Here is a 16,837-nt window from a genome sequence, read left to right on the forward strand (position 1 = left end):
CATTAGGACTGCACCCAACCACCCTCGCATCTCTGAGGGGCGCCGGCTCTCTGAGTTCTTTCTTTAAGGATGGAGTTCTGTCAGCGGGGTCTCGGTGTCAGGCCGTGGCTCCACATCTCTGGAATGGGACACCTACTTGTGTTGCGTCTCTGCGGCTGTGGCCTCTGCGGGGGGTTCTTGCCATAGGGTTGGTGCCCAGAACAGCCCCACCAGCGGCCTCCCTCCTTCCTCGCGCTTCCTGGGGCTCTTGTCATCCCTCACGTGTTCTGAGTCTCCGCTGATGGTGGGAGAGTAAATGTGAGGCTTTTTGAAATCTTACCCCAGGAGGACCCACAGTTCCCTGCCAGAATGTTAGTGTCAGGAGTTTTACTAGAATCAATCTTTCTTTCTTTCTTTCTGGAGCTTACTAGAATTTCTTTCTTTCTTCCTTCCTTCCTTCTTTCCTCTTTCTTTCTTTTTTTTTTCTTTCTTCTCTCTCTTTCATCTCCATAACCCATGCAGGGATTGAACACGTGACCTGGAAATTGAGTCAGAAGTTCTATTGAGGGCGCCTGGGTGGCTCAGTGGGTTAAGCCGCTGCCTTCGGCTCAGGTCATGATCTCAGAGTCCTGGGATCGAGCCCCGCATCGGGCTCTCTGCTCGGCGGGGAGCCTGCTTCCTCCTCTCTCTCTGCCTGCCTCTCTGCCTGCTTGTGACCTCTCTGTCAAATAAATAAATAAAATATTTAAAAAAAAAAAAAAAAAGAAGTTCTGTTGACTGGGTCAGCCAGGTACTTCTCTACTTACATTTAATTAAAGCAAAATTAAGGGCTACCTGGCTGGCTCATTTGGTAGAGCATGTGACTCTTGATCTTGGGGTTGTAAGTTCGAGCCCCAGGTTGGGCACAGAGAGTACTTAAAAAAAAGAATATAAAATAAGATTTAAAACAGTCTCACTGGGGCGCCTGGGTGGCTCAGTCATTAGGTATGCCTGTCTTTGGCTCAGGTCATGGTCCCAGGGTCCTGGGATCTAGCCCCGCATCTGGCTCCCTTGCTCAGTGGGCAGCCTGCTCCTCCCTCTGCTTGTGCTTTCTCTCTCTGTTGAATAAGTAAATAAAATATTAAAACACACACACACAAAAACCAGTCTTACTAGCCATATTTTAGTGAGTGGTGGCTCCCTACTGGACAGCTCAGAATGGAACATTCTGTTGTTGGGGGACCTTCTGTCTGGTGGCTGCTCTATTAGATGGCTGGCATTGGTCTTTCTTTCTCAAAGACCCCATTTTACTTACTTGTTTATTTAAATTTTTTTTTAAAAAGATTTTATTTATTTATTTGACAGAGATCACAAGCAGGCAGAGAAACAGGCAGAAAGACAGAGGGGGAACCAGGCTCCCTGATGAGCAGAGAGCCGGATGTGGGGCTTGATCCCAGGACCCTGAGATCATGACCTGAGCCGAAGGCAGAGGCTTTAACCCACTGAGCCACCCAGGCACCCCTACTTATTAAATGCTTTATTTATTTTTAGAGAGAGCACGAGCAGGGAGAGGGGAGAGGGAGAGGAAAAAGAGAATCTCGAGCAGACTCTGCACTGAGCACAGAGCCTGATGTGGGGCTCAATCTCATGACCCTAAGATCGTGACCTGAACTAAAATCAAGAGTGAATGCTCAACTGACTGAGCCACCCAGGTAGCCCTCAAAGACCGCATTTTAAAATCTTTTTTCTTGGGGCACCTGGGTGGCTCAGTGGGTTAAGCCGCTGCCTTCGGCTCAGGTCATGATCCCAGGTCCTGGGTTCGAGCCCCGCATCGGGCTTTCTGCTCAGCAGGGAGTCTGCTTCCTCCTCTCTCTCTGCCTGCCTCTCTGCCTGCTTGTGATTTCTCTCTGTCAAATAAATAAATAAAATCTTAAAAAAAAAAAATCCTTTTTCTTTTGTCCTGTGACTTGTTAGTGTCCCCAGGTGTTTGGGTGACAGGGATCTAATGCATGACCCGTTTGGGCCTTGTTTGGCTTTGAGGACTGGGGGGCTATCTGCGGCCCTACAGCCAGTCCTGGTCAGATCAACAGCTCTCAGGATGTGGCTGGATTCAGAACATTTGGGGTCTCTCTCCCTGTGGGAGCTGGGACAGGACACTTTTCTCAGCGCAGACCTGCTGCCTTGTGGGTGTGGGTATTTCTTGCTCATTCTAGAAACTTCTCTTGTGAGCCCTGAGTTGTCCCCTGGCGATTTCCCCGCATGTCCCTTTGATGCTGTGTCTTTGTAGGGCCTTCTTGTAAGGAACCAGCCCTTGGACTAGAGCCCCTCCAGTCTGGCATGATCTCATCCTAACGCCATTGCATCTGCAAAGACCCTGTTTTTAAGGAAGGTGTATTCACGGGTGCCAGGGGTTAGGACTATCACATGTGGAGGTGAGGCACAACTCCCACCAGCTCCCCTCTCCTTTCTCTTAGTTCTTGGCGCTCCTCCTGGTAGCTCCTGGAATCCTGTTAGCTTCCCCCAGCCCGTCTTTCTTCCACTGGCTCTCATTCTAGAGGGCTCCTGTGGCCTGTGGCCCAGTGTCCTGCCACAAATCCGGGCCTCTGCTGGTTCCACAGCTGTGTTCGCAGCTGGCACTGAGCTGCCCTGTCAGTTTTCCTCAGTGCCTCCGACAGTGCGTCCCTAACACATCGCTCTGCCCTTGGAACTGCTCTGTCCTCTAGGGTGTGCAGAAAGTTCTGGAAGGGTTTGGAGTATTGTCCTGCACTCCGTGTTCCCGGGTCCTGCTCTCGTCCCTGTGGCCGGAGAGTCAGTGCGGACTCTGGTGGTCCTTCCTGCCCGTGCTGAGGCCCTGCCCGGCGCCCAGTGGGGCTCTTGCCGTCTCATCCTATCTGTGTCTCTAAAGCAGGTCTGACCTGGGTGGATTACCAGTCTTTCTTTTGGCGTCCGCAGCTGAAGTCCTGGCTTTGTAGCTTGGCTCTTCTTACCCTGGCTCCCCTCTAGGGGATTGTGGATCTGCACTGTACTCCCCAGCCTTCTGCATGGCTGGAGCCGCCCCACCTGGCTCAGGTGCCTCTCCCACCCCAGCCTCCAGATCCCCTCCCTGTCCCTTGGCATTCCTTTGTGCATTGCCAGTGAGCAGTGTTGTGTGACAGGGACTGTATCTAAGTACATCTCCCTGCTCAGCAGGTCAGCGTTTGAGGTGGGGGGACTGCTGAGCTGGCAGGGCAGCAAACGTGGTGGCGTCTAGGGCCCGAGCAGTGACTTGGCTGGGGTCTCCGCAGTGGCTGGCTGCTCGCATCGGGCCTATGGAGTCTCCCCGTGACTTGGGATCTTCTGGGAAGACCCTGGGCTCTGAGTTCTCTAGCAGCCCCGCAGGGGGTTGTGGTGTAGTCCAGCATGGGGACAGCTGGTTTAGCTTGGGTGGGGGGCCCTAGACCGAGAGGCCCCCGCGGCTGGTGCGCCCGCCAGCAGCACAGAGCTCACTGTCCTCTCCCCCCACAGGCTGGAGCAGCCCTACTTCAGCGCAAACGCCCAGTTCTTCCAGGCGCTCAGCCAGTGCTCCGCGCTGCAGCGCCTGTGCCTGGTGTCCCGCAGCGGCACACTCCAGCCCGAGGCCGTGCTGGCCTTCATGGCCCGCTGCCTGCGTGTCGTCGTGTGCCACATGTTCACTGGGGAGTCCCTGGCCACCTGCAAGAGCCTGCAGCAGTCCCTGCTCCGGAGGTGAGTGTCTGAGGGCAGGCCAGGCGGAGGGGGCGGGGGGCCGCCGGGTCGCTGGGGGCCAGCAGCTGGCTTCTTGGACATAAAGATGCCTGCAGAGATGGCGGGAGAACAGACAGGCTTCCTTTCCCCACGGGGCCTCAGCTCCCGGGCGCTCCCTCTGCCACACGCTGAATTTCTAGACAGTTGCAGCACAGAAGTGTTCTTTCCATCCCCGGCCTCCTGCGTGGAAGCTCCTTGTCCCCGCGGAACCATTCTCCGGATGTGGGGTACCAGAGCTGCTCAGCCTGCGGCCCCTCAGCCCCGTCCCTGGACCTTTCCTCTTCCAGGGTGTGATGCCGAACCGCTCCTCACACTCGTTGTCCCGTCTCCTTAGCCTTGTTCAGTCTGTGACAGTCCTCAGTGTTTCCTGGTCTTTCATGACCATGACACTTGTGAAGACCGCTGGCCAGGTGTTGGTAGATTGTCTGTGACTTTGGACCAGAAGTCCACAGAGGTGACGCCGTGTCCTCAGTGTGCTGTGCCATGAACATACGGTGTTGGCCTGTCTTCTCATGGGTGTCTGAGGGTTTCTTGACTGTAGTCGCATTATTCCCTTGTTTTTTTCTTTGAAGATTTTATTTATGTATTTGTGAGAGAGAGAGAGTGTGAGCAAGAGGGAGAGAGAATCTGAAGCAGACTGACTCCCCACTGAGCGCAGAGCCTGAGGCTGGGCTCAGTCCCATGACTGCGAGATCATGACCTGAGCTGAAACTGAGAGTCGAACGCCCAACCTACTGAGCCACCCGCATGCCCCCCATCATCCCCTTTCTTTTTTTCTTTTTTAAATTTTTTTTTCTAGATTTTATTTATTTATTTGACAGACAGAGATCACAAGCAGGCAGAGAGGCCGACAGAGAGAGAGCGGGGGAAGCAGGCTCCCCGCCGAGCAGAGAGCCTGATGCGGGGCTTGATCCCAGGACCCTGAGACCATGACCTGAGCTGAAGGCAGAGGCTTAACCCATTGAGCCACCCAGGCGCCCCCATTATTCCCTTTCTAACTAATAGTCACCTTGTGGGAAGAAACTTTGAGAGTCTGCAAATACCCTGTTTTCTGTCAGAGTTTTGTCCACTGATTTTAGTGTCAATTGATGGAGCTTGCCAGTGACCGTTGTTACTTTGATATTTGGCTAATGACGATTTTCTGTTTCCTGTGTTCCTCCTAGATTTGTTCTGGGAACTGTGCTGTGAGAAGGAACCAGTCCCTTCTCCACATTTCCTTACTTAATATTTCTTGGTACCAGAATAGACTCATGGATATTTATCTTATTCAGTGGGTTTTCATCACCATCCCACTGTTCATGTGGCTGCACAGATTGTGCCAGATTTGGCCATGGGGTTGTTCTTTCAGACGGGGTCCTGTGCCCTTGGAACATGCCCCTTCTTTTTCTGAGCACTTCCTTTCTGGCACTACCAGACATTGCAGCCCCAGCCCTGGAAGCAACCATTTCTCCACGGAGCCTGGCTCCCTTCGTTGGAGGGCGGAATTAGAAACCAAGGTTGGCTTGTGGATGTGCTCACTGCTGCTGGGGTGTCGTCGCCTCCGGGCCCCCTTGTGGACAGAGTGGGAAATTCACCTACGGCTGTTCTCAATGCGTGCGCGCGCACACACCCACACCCACACACACCCCCCACCCCCCCACCCCTGTATTTCCATATCACCCATTTGCATCGACATTAAAGCGAGTTCATACTGACACTTTGTATCCCAGGGTTCCTGCAGAACCCCCTCCTCCTGACACGCTCCCCCCGTCGGTAAACAGTCCAGCTCTCACCACCCGCAGCGTGTTTAAGGTTCACTCCGTCCTAGTGTGCGCACGGAAGGCAGTTTTGGAAACAGCAGCTCACTGCCTAGAGGCTCGTATGTGTTCCTGCTCTCGTCCGATCCTCGTGGTCCCCTGCCTTCCAAAGTTACTCAGGATCATTCTTTGCTTCCAGCCTCCTTCAGTGTGGTCCTGTTACTCATTTGTAACGCAGTCGGCTTTCTGTATCACTGTGTTATGTTGCATTTGGCATTCACACCGTGTCCTGGTGGACTGTATTTCCCTGGGGTTTTGGTATGTGAGGCCTCGGTGTGGCTCGGAATGCACACTCTCTCCCCCTTGGAGAAGTGCCGCCCTGTGTCCTCTTCCCTCCACCTCACCACCAAGTCCCTGCAGACAGCTGGTCCTGTCACTGCTCAGTTACTCTTTCCGTATATTTTTTGCACAAATGAACAGATAGTGTTTTCTCCTATCCCCTTCTTTTTTATATGTGCTTTGCTTTTTCCTTGATGTGTGTGTTGGAATTCAGTTCGTACCACTCATGCTTACTGCCCTGCATTCTTCTTTCATTGTGGTAAGATATACATCCTACAGTTTTCCCTTGTTACAGTGTGTAATTGTGTAGCCCAGGGGCATCGCACACGTGCACGCCATTGTGCAACCCCCCCGCCCCCAAGACTTCATATTCCCAAACGGAGGCTCTGTCTGCTGAACTCTAACCTCCTGGACCTGGCCCGGACCTGGCTCCCACTCTCTGCTTTCTGTCTCTGTGAGTCTCACAACTCCAGGGACTTCGTGGACGTGGAACCTTAGCTCTGGCTTTTTCTGCCTTCCCTTAGAAATTTATTTTAAGAAGCTTAAAAAAATAGAAACAGAAGATGATCGTGTATTGATGGAAGTGTAGCTCCTCTGACTCACTGAACCTGCCAGCAAGAGTTTGCTGTTGCAATCCCGAAGGGCACACGAGGGGACGGGGCTTTGTATCTGTGCGTCCGTCACGCCCACAGTCGTGTAATGCTGCACGTGGCTGTGTAGCCTGTGCTTTTCACCTGACGTGGATCTGAGCTTTCTTGTTGCTCTGTACCGGGACTGCTGAGGGCCGCGTGCACTGATCCTCCCGGCAGATTCGTCACATTTTACGTGTCTGTGTGCTGACGGGTGTTCCACTTGTATTCTGTGTTTCCTCTCTCTTTGTGAAGGTCCTTGTGCCCGCTCCCCCATGTGCGGTCTACGCATGCCTCAAAGGGAGTGCGTTTAAGAAAACGCCAAGATGCTCTCCAAAGCCATTCTCCCAAGCCCTGCTTCCACTCATGGGCTGTGAGAGGCCCTGCCCCATGTCCTTGTCCCATTCCTTGATGTCATTAGACTTTCAGAACTTCCTGGTCTCCTGGGCTAGGACGGCCCTCTTGGTGTCCGCACTTGGTCTCGGCTGTTGCCAGTGAGCATGGTCTGTTGTGTTTAACACCAGGCCATATCCTCGTCTGTGATCTGCTCTGCAGAACCCTTCCTTCTCTGTTGGATTTCTCTGGGGAGGGGAAGAAGAAAGCTCGGGGCCAGTGTGCCTTGGCTGTGGCTTCGGGTGGGGTGCTGAGTGCTAGGAGTCCGAGCTGCTGCTCCTAGTCAGGGGGCCCACCGTATCGGGGCTCCCGAAGCTACTGCTTTTCTCCTCTTGGTTTTTCCTGCCTGCTGTGTTCACTGTTGTTTCACATTGCTGTCACGAGTTCAGCGACCTCCTCCATGTCCCCTGTCTGCCCAGAGCTTCCTTTTAAACCTGCCACTTGTCTTTTACCCTTTCCTGAGAACGCAGGTATCAAAGCTAGTTGGTTTGTGTGCAAAATACGGCCACATGGGCTTTGAGTGATGGCTCTGGGGAGCCTCCCCAGGGACCGTCACATGTCATCTGAGTGCTTTGCTGCTCGTGCTGAAAGCTCAGAGAGCTCCTGTAAACCCAGGTCACACTGAGGGCTGAGTTAACTAAACAAGTGGCCAGATACGCGTTTGGCCAGGTGAGTATGTCCTGCCCCTCCCGTAGGAAGTGGTGAGCTTGGGTCAGCCGGAGGTCGGTGGGAAAGCAGTCGAGGGAGGTGTGTTCACAGTCTCCCCTCCGGTGGAAAACTCCGGATGCCATGGCCTGTGTGGCCTCTGTGCCTCTCTGCAGTGCCCCACAGGTCCTCTGGCTCCCCACTGGGCTGTGTGATGGCGGGGAGTGTCATGGGCAGACTCTTGGGATTCCTGAGCTCCCAGCTCCCGCTGGGGAAGTCAGGCGAGGGGTGGAACTGAAGGCTCCGATGGTCAGTGTCAGATTCCTCGCCTCTGTCTTGGCTGGACCTGAGACAGCTTCTCAGGCAGGAACCACCATGTAGCCCAAGGGGCTGTGGGCTGTCTGTACAGCGAGCATAAGAAATTCCAAATCAGTAATCTCTGTCTTTCTCCTCTGGGTTGAAGTTCTTTGAGGTGCAAAGATTTCCCTTCCTTCCTTCCCTTTTTCTTTCTTTTTTCTTTTCTTTTCTTCTTTATCAAAGATCTTCTTTCTTTCTTTTATTTCTTGAAGAGGAAGTTATTTTTTAATTTTGGGGATTTTTTTTATGCATGTAACATAAACTTTCCCATTTTGACCATTTTCAAGTGTAGAGGCATGACCCACTTTATTGTCCTTTATTCATAGATGCTGTATTTGTTTTGTTTTGTTTACACATCGAAGGTTTGTGACAACTCTGCACTGAAGAAGTGTAGTGTTGTTTCCCACCCCTTTCTTCACTGTGTGTCTCCGTGTCCATTTTGGCAGTTCTCGCGACGTTTCAGACTTCCTCATTGTCGTGTTTGTTATGGTGACCCGTGGTCCGTGGTTACAACTGTGGATGCTCAGGTGAGGGTTAGTGTTGTTTAGCAATAAAGTATTATTTAACTAAGGCATGTAGATTGTAATAATGCTGGTCGCCAGCACAGAATAAGTGTAACTGTTCCATGCACCAGGGAACTGAGAGTCAGTCCATGTGGCTCACTCTGTCACGGTGCTCACTGCAGCGTGGCATCAGGCACAGGGTCCACAGTATCTCCGAGGCGTTTGTGTAGTGTCAGTGTTGTGTAGCCGTCAGCTCTGCACTTTCCCATCTTCCTAGACCGACACTGTCCCCATCCCTCTCCTCTAGCCCCTGGGGTTAGGATCCCTAGCCCCTGTTCCACTTTCTCTTTCTCAGAGTTGATGCTAAGTTTTTTTTTTTTTTTTTGAAGACTTTGTTTTTAGTAATCTCTACACCCAGCATGGGGCTCGAACTCACAACCCCAAGATCAAGAGTCGTACCTTCACTGCCTGAGCCACCCGGTGCCCCGATGTTAAGATCTTTTAACTCTGAATTCTTTCTGTCTTTGTACTTGGTTCAGACGTGGAAGCAGCAGTTACTAGGACAGTCGTGGGTGAAGGCCGTGGATTTGAAACACTTCCCGCTCCTCGTGGGGCAGCGGTCTCCCTCCTGCCCTCCGCTGGGAGCCTCCCTTGCCTGCAGTTCTCCGCAGAGCAGGGCCCCTCGTCCCCTAGTGAGTGTGGCATTCCTGCAGGCCGAGCCAGAACGTAGGGGTGCTCAGAATGTGAATGAGTCTGGGAATGCTTCGTGGAGACACCTGAGCAGTTTGGGCAGTGGCCATTTCGAGACCTCTTGTGAGGAAACGCCACTGGCCGTGGGAGTGTGGTGCTCCCAGGAGCTGACTGCTGGTACCTTGTTTCAGCGACGGCCAATAGGGTAGCTGCTTCCTCCCCTGGTTTTATGTCCCACAGGGCAGGGGAGGAGGCCCCGGCTGCTTGCAAAGTTCGGAGAAGAGCCATCAGCCAGGAGGTCTCCTGGATTCTAAGGCTCGGGTGGCCTTGTCGCACAGACTTCGTGTCAGTCTGTTGTCTTTGTGGTTTGCTGCTGAACTTCTCCAGAGAAGGCTTATTAGCTAAGGTTTTCGCTTCCCTGGTTGTTAAAAATCATATGTGTTGGGGCGCCTGGGTGGCTCAGTGGGTTAAAGCCTCTGCCCTTGGCTCAGGTCATGATCCCAGGGACCTGGGATCAAGCCCCACATCGGGCTCTCTGCTCAGCAGGGAGCCTACATCCTCCTCTTTCTGCCTGCTTCTCTGTCTACTTGTGATCTCTGTCTGTCAAATAAATAAATAAAATCTTTAAAAAAAAAATCATATGTGTTTGTAATAGTTCTAATAGTTTGGAGCATGCATTAAGCTACTTGTAAGTGAAAGGTCCCCACGGTTCCACTCAGTAGAGTCACGGCTGGAGGACCTGAGATGCAGTTAGCATGTGGTTTTATACTCTGATTTTTTTTTTTTAAAGATTTAATTACAGGGGCGCCTGGGTGACTCAGTGGTTAAGCCTCTGCCTTCGGCTCAGGTCATGGTCTCAGGGTCCTGGGATTGAGCCCCGCATCGGGCTCTCTGCTCAGCAGGGAGCCTGCTTCCCTTCCCCTCTCTCTCTCTGCCTGCCTCTCTGCCTATTTGTGATCTCTGTCTGTCAAATGAATAAATAAAATCTAAAAAAAAAAAGATTTAATTACTTATTTGAGAGAGAGAGAGAGAGCGCGCATGCAGGAGAGAGAAAGCGAGACAGAGCACAACCAAGAGGAGTAGCAGAGGGAGAAGGAGAAGCAGACTCCCCTGGAGCAGGGAGCCCCACATGGAGCTCGATCCCAGGACTCCGAGAGCATGACCGGAGCTGAAGGCAGCCGCTCAACCGAGCCACCCAGGTGCCCTCTCTGATTTTTTTTTAAAGATTTTATTTATTTATTTATTTGACAGAGAGAGAAAGAGAGAGATCACAAGTAGGCAAAGAGGCGGACAGAGAGGAAGAAGCAGCCTCCCTGCCAAGCAGAGAGCTCAATGCAGGGCTTGATCCCAGGACCCTGAGATCATGACCTGAGCCGAAGGCAGAGGCTTTAACCCACTGAGCCACCCAGGTGCCCCTCCTACCCTGATATTTAAAAAATTTGACACACCATGGATGGTTTTTATGTCGATAAGTCTGCAAATTATTATTTTAAATTTGTGTCATCGTGGTTTCTGGTCTGGCCGTCATAGCTAACTGTGTGTATCGTTGACTTCCCTTCACTTTTCTTTTTTTTTTCTTTTTAAAGATTTTATTTATTTATTTGACAGACAGAGATCACAAGTAGACAGAGGAGATAGGCAGAGAGAGAGGAGGAGGCAGGCTCCCCGTCGAGCATAGAGGCCCGATGTGGGGCTCTATCCCAGGACCCTGGGACCATGACCTAAGCCAAAGGCAGAGGTTTTAACCCACTGAGCCACCCAGGCACCCCTTCCCTTCACTTTCAACTTGAGTTTTCTGGCTCTGGAGCCTGGGGAGAGGGCCCAGTGGTGGGCAGGGCACGCTTACCATCGTGTCTGGACACTTCAGCATCCTCGTGGGTAAAATGGAGCTGATGCCTGCTGGCACTCAGTTTCAGAGGGCTAAGTCGGATGCTGGCTGTCCTACGCCTAGGCTTGAGGGCTTTGGGGATTGGACTGTCGCTGTCCAGAAAGCGGGGGGACGGGGCAGGTCTTCTCCTCAGCCTCCTGTTCTCTAGCCACTGGGCTGGTGGCTGGTGTAGGAGGAGGCGAAGGCTGGTTTTCTCAGGTGCGGTGATGAAGACGTTGGGCCAGGTCTGCCCTTTTAGCCTCTGGGAGAGTTGTTGGTACTCTGTCCCTCTCATTGACTCGCAGTAGGTCACCGCCTCGGGGCTCCAGCTTTGGGGAGCTGACACCTCCCTGCTAGACGTGTTCTGCGCAGAGGGGCTTGGACTGGCCTGTCGGCTCCATCCTGTTGCCAAGAGCCAGCGGCCCTGCCGCTTCTCATGTCTGAAGGGTAGCTTCCTGCAGACATGGGAACCAGCTTTGGGTTTTCCCACCGTGTACACATGAGCCTTCTCAGAAGCAGAGGACATCTGAGGTCACCACGCAGTTCAGAGATTGTGTTGTGACGAGAGGGTCTGGACGTCTCCTTCTCCGTATAGGCATCACCAGCCGAGGAAGCTGCTTTGGCATTCTGACCCTCAGCACCCTTCTCAACACAGCGCTCCAGCCAGCTGATGAGACTTGGCACTGAGATGCTGGTCCCTGCTCTGAGCTTCTTTCTCACTCTTGGTTCTGTTCTCAAGGTGCCCGTCTGCCCACCTTGTCTGCCTGTGGCCTGCTTCTGTCCTCCCAGCCCGTCCTGGTGGCCTGCTCAGGTGCAGCCCCCGCTGGCCTGAGAGCTCCCCACTCTGGCCTCTCGAGCGGACTGCACCCAGCTGCCCCCTTCTTAGGACGCGTAGCACACCCTGTTACGTGCTTGGCAGGCTGTCAGCCGATGAGGTTTGAGGACTGGTGTGTGAGAGCTCTGTCTTCCCAGTGTCTCTGCTCTGAGCACAAGCCAGGTTCAGGGTTGGGCTCGCCGGGGCCCTGGTACCTGAGACCAGACCCAGAATCGGCCTTGATTCGGTGGACTTTCTGCACCAGTCCCTCTGTCCCTGTGTTCCAGCACGTGGCACAGGCCCTGGCTGTGGTGGGGCCTGCTGAGTGCGTGGTGCTGGCTGTGGGGCATGAAGGGTGTACTCCGGCCCACCGTGCCGAGAACCCTGTGTGTGGCTGCCCTTGTGTGCTCCTCCGGCAAACCTCTTGGAGCCTCTGCTCTGGGCCCCCTCTGGACTCTGGGGGCTGTGCGAGCACCCTGTTCGCATGCCACACCCTGTTACTCCTGTTGTTTAAGCCTCCCGGAATCCCTGTGAGATACGTGCCATTAGCCCCAGTGTATAGACAGGGAAACCAGGGCTCTGGGACGTGCAGCCTGAGGAGTGCAGCCTGGACCCTAGCATGGGCAGATGGGAGGCTTGTGTTGAGAGGGAAGACGGGCGCCCGCCCCTCCAGGGGCCTGTGCCAGGTGCCGCGTGGGGCTCTCCAGAGACATGCGGCATCTCACCCGGAGCCCTCAAATCCTGAGGGAGGCTCATGGGGCTGAAGAAACTTCTGGGCTTGTCAGGACTTGCATCCAGATCCAGGTTTCTCCTCCAGCTGTGCTGCTGGGGGCAGGGCTGAGATGCACCCCAGTGGGAGAGGCACTGGCGCCCTTTGTGCAGATCTCCTCCTGGTGGCCTGTGCTGTCCACACCATTGTCTGGGGTTGCGGGCCCGCAGCTGTGGGTCTGGGCCATCCAGCACACCATGCAGAGGTCTTTCCTGGCTGCAGAGCAGCTCTGGGTGGCTCTAGGCAGCTTGGGGCTCCAGGTGGGGGACCTTCTGGCCTCCCAACCAAGTCTTAATGCTGAGCAGGGGTCCCGGGTGCTTTTCTGAGAGGTGCCCAGCAGGTGGCGCCGCGGCCCCCAGGAACCAGCATGTCCCTGCGCAGAGCGCAGGTTTCTCTCCCGTAGGCCCGCATTCCACGGAGGGGAGAACTTGCTAGGGGAAAGGCGGGAATCTCTTCTCACTTCTCTGAGGCCTTTTTTCTTATCTCCTTTCCTGCCTCAGGCTCAGAAAATTACTGAGTGAGGTGAGAGGAGCGCCTAGCCCCAGGCTGTTGTGTTGCTCCGCCCGGCCCCGGAGTGTGGAGATCTGGTTTATCCCCGCAGTGACTCAGCTGCAGGGCTGCTGTGACGTCTGCAGTGCATGTCCCTCTCTGCAGGGCCAGCATCTTCCCGTGGCCTCACACGTCTGATCTACAAGTGGCTTTGTGTTAGGTGGTGCTGTGGTGCCCTTGTGGGTCAGCACCAAGGCCAGCAGCTCTGGCCCCACTAGGCCCTGGGTTCCCTGCCCAGCCCAGCCTCTCAGGAAGTGGCTGGTCTTAGGCGGGCTGCCTCGTTTCTCAGTGGGGAGGGGAGCTGGTGGCGGCATCCTGACAGGCATTTGTGCTCTTAATTTCTGTTCTTTGCTCTTTTAAGTTCAAAATGCTTTTTTTTTTTTTAAACATTTTATTTATTTATTTGAGAGAGAGAGAGACAGTGAGAGAGAGCATGAGCGAGGAGAAGGTCAGAGGGAGAAGCAGACTCCCCGGTGGAGCTGGGGGAGCCTGATGCGGGACTCGATCCCGGGACTCCAGGATCATGACCTGAGCTGAAGGCAAGTCGCTTAACCAACTGAGCCACCCAGGCGCCCCAAGTTCGAAAGGTTTAACCTTTGGGCCCTTCTCTTGACCTCAGTGGCCTCGCCTGTGCTAGGTTTGGAGGGGTCCTTCCAGTCTTCCTGTTGTCAGGTTCCTTTTGGGTCTAGAGCTGGGACAGTGCCACGGGGGTAGCGACACTTGTGGCTTTGGAAGCTCTCAGGGCCCCTCGGGGGAGCAAGGACAAAGCTTTCTGCCTGCGCCCTCGCTGCTCCCCGCCCTCCCGTGAAAACACCTCAAGTTCATTGGGTCAGGTGTTTGCCCCCACTTCCCTCCTGGCCTCAGACACCCTGCCTAGAGCCAGCTTCTGTCTGTTCCATTTGCTGTCCGTCTAGAAACCCAGACTCGTCTGTACTGGCTGAGTGAGTGCCGCACAGTCGCCCTGCCAGGCCGCCCTCCATCTGGGCCCCGGTCAGACTCAGTACGGCCAGTGTCCAATGGGGGAGCTAGGCCACGTTTTGCTGCTTCCTGTGTGAGCCCTTGCTGTGTGAGCTGTGCGCTGAGCCACACTCTGCTGTCCACGTTCCTGGCCTGACACTGGTTGGGGAGGGCCCTTTCCAGGGGCTTTCTACCTCTCTGATTTTCTCTGATGCTGTCCTCCCTGGAAGCCGCCTGCAAGGCCTCTTGGCTCCCGGGGCTTGGGCGAGGGCAGTGTCTGCGCTCCAGTCTTCGTGGTGTGCTACGCAGAGTGACAGCAACTTGCTGTGGTCTGCGTGGCCTCCTGCTGAGGTCAGCCCACCTTCTCCCTCTGATCACAGGAGCGGGGCTCACGCATGGCCTCTGCTCCTGCTGGCTCTGTGACTTTGAGCCAGTCATTTCCTGTCTGAGCTAACTCTCCTGTCGGAAGTCGCAGCCCACAGTCCCTGCCCTCGTGCTGCTTAACCTGGCAGTGGCGTTACCGGGCGCTCTGTGCGCGCCCCGGTGCGTGTTACTTGGTGGTGGCAGGGCCTTCTTCTGTAAATCAGACAGCCTGGCCACGTGAGGATCATGGACTGCTGCAGTCACCCTGCAAGGGTCACGGCCCTCTGCTGCTCCTGGGATATCCCATGGCGCCCCGTGAGAATGGCAGGGGCGCTCGGGGAGCAGGCTGTGGGGGCGGAAGAGACTTGTGCCCTGACGCACTCCCTGAATGTTGCTGGAATTGGCTGCAGTGAGGACAAGCCGGTCCTGAAGCTTGGCCGAGGGCTTTCCAGAAGGTGCTGGCCCTCCTGGTGCAAGTGACCTCAAGGGCCGTGTCCATTCCTGGTCCTTCCACACCATATGTGTTTGCTTATCACTAACCTCTCTCGCTGACTCCCCCTGAGGGGGCCCCGGCTCAGAGCCGTATAGCCTCCTTTTCCAGGAACGTCAGGAACCCTGTCCCTGGGTGGGAGCAGGTGCGACTCGGGTCGGACAGGCCAGACATTCCGTGCCAGTCAGAGTCAGGTCTCTGCCTCTGAGGCCCTGTGGAAATTCCTTCCCCTAGGCGTCCCCGAGTGTGTGTCTCAGCATGGGCTCGTGCTGGCGAGGAATGTGGGCCTGGGAGGCCGGCCGGCGGTTTGCTGCAAGTCCTGAGCTGCCCGAGCCTCTCGCATGGCTCCTTGGCCCTGGCCCAATGCCCTCTCCCTGCCGGCCGGCACCTGGGTTGAGCCCCTGGGCCTGGGCCGTGATGCGGCTCTGGGCCTCCCTCTCTCATGTGCTGCTTCCTGGCGCCGAAAATGTGCACGGCTCCGTCTGTGTGTGGTTCTGTAAGCATGTTTAGAAACAAGTAAAGTTTACAGATGGAGCGATTAATTGTTTAAGTCTGGGGAACCCTGGGAGCTCTAGAATGGAAAGTGGATTTTAAGATACAGAATTAGCGCTGTTTTATGGCCTTAATTGCCGTTACAGGGGCAGTTGAGCTCCATCATGAATTGCATCGACTCGCCACGTTTTTGCAGCAGGTTTCTGGGAACGTTTTTGTCATTCCTACCTGGAATGCCGAGCCGCATGTTACCCCGGACGAGGACCAGGCCAACTGGGTTTTGCTTCTGCAGGTTCCGGGTGTGTGTGTGGGAGGGGGACCCTCGGCCTCGCCTCAGAGCCTGGAGGCTGGCGAGTGGACAGGCCTCGGGCCGGGTGCTGTGGGAACCACAGCGGCCACCAGCCAGCGGGGGTGGCAAGAACGTAAGGACCCAGACTGTAGCCCTAGCTGCTGGTCGGTGATTAAATCTGGGGTTGCGATTTTCCAGCCACCCGGTGGAGGGATGGGGTCCAGTACCCCACGGTGGGCTGTGACTGCGTGGGCTAGTGGGCGGGAGACCTTTCTCACAGCAAGCAGTCCTCTTAGGTCCTCGGTGGCTGGGAGGACAGGATAGGTGGGCAGAAGCAGGGGTCTGGGTGATTCCAGGCCACTCTGAGGCGGGCTCTGGGCATCCGCGGGACCATCGGGGAGCTCGGAAGGTGCTCCCCGCACTCCTCCCTGGCGTATTGTCTGGGTTGTGTGCTCTTTGACAGATGTCCCCTCATCACCTCCAGTGGCTTTCTCCCAGCCACCGTCTGCTTTACTGCTCGAAGGCCATCGTCACGGCCTGAGTGGCTCTTCTCACTGGTCTTACTGCTTTGGCTTTTCTGTACGACCTTTATCTTGGGGGGAAGGGGCCGTCGGCTTCCGTGTTGTTTCTTGTTTCTCTGGCAAAGAAGCACACCCAGCAGGTGTTTCATAGCTGATTGAACCGGTTCTGCCTCTGGCCCGCTTCCCGGCCTGCCCCTCCAAGACCCCTTTCTAGTTCCGTGACACCTGCAGGCCTTGAAGTCCCGGGGTCCCACCCTCGCTGTGGAGTCGGGCCCAGGACTGGTTCTGGCCGGTGACCAGAGGACATGCCTTTACTGAGCCCCCGTGTCATCTGCTTGTGGTGTGATGAGCGTGGCGCTCAGGCCGCTTCTGTTGGCTTCTCTGGCAAGGGCCATAGCCAGCTGCAAGGTGCACTTGCGAGATGAAGGTGCCCTAGGAGATCGGGGGTCTTTTTCCCAGCCATGCTCCGTCTTGATGGCTCCAGAACTGTGTTTCTCTTGACCCAGTTAGGGTGGGTAGGTCAGGTGGCTCCTCACTGTGGCCTGTAAGAGGTGTCTGAATTTGTTGAAGGCTTGTCTTTTGAGGTATTAAAGTGTTCATACGTTTTGACCCAGTAACCCTATTTCTGGGATTTATCTGAGGATACAGTTCAAGATGCAGAAATAATTATGGTCCCTTACATGATGTTTATCAGTATAATACTGGAGAGAGGCC

At 54.8% G+C, this 16,837-nt stretch overlaps 1 protein-coding gene across 4 annotated transcripts in view; it reads left to right on the top strand.

The window, feature by feature from the left end:
• FBXL18 (F-box and leucine rich repeat protein 18) overlaps positions 1–16,837 on the top strand; it is a 43,801-nt gene that overhangs the window by 17,632 nt on the left and 9,332 nt on the right. For all 4 annotated transcript variants that reach the window (XM_047713176.1, XM_047713178.1, XM_047713177.1 and 1 more), the window contains exon 4: positions 3,463–3,681. In XM_047713176.1, coding sequence (XP_047569132.1) covers positions 3,463–3,681 — 219 coding nt within the window. The remainder of the gene's footprint in view (positions 1–3,462; positions 3,682–16,837) is intronic.

The sequence above is a fragment of the Lutra lutra genome, chromosome 18, assembly GCF_902655055.1.
Source record: "Lutra lutra chromosome 18, mLutLut1.2, whole genome shotgun sequence".
NCBI classification, from domain to species: domain Eukaryota; kingdom Metazoa; phylum Chordata; class Mammalia; order Carnivora; family Mustelidae; genus Lutra; species Lutra lutra.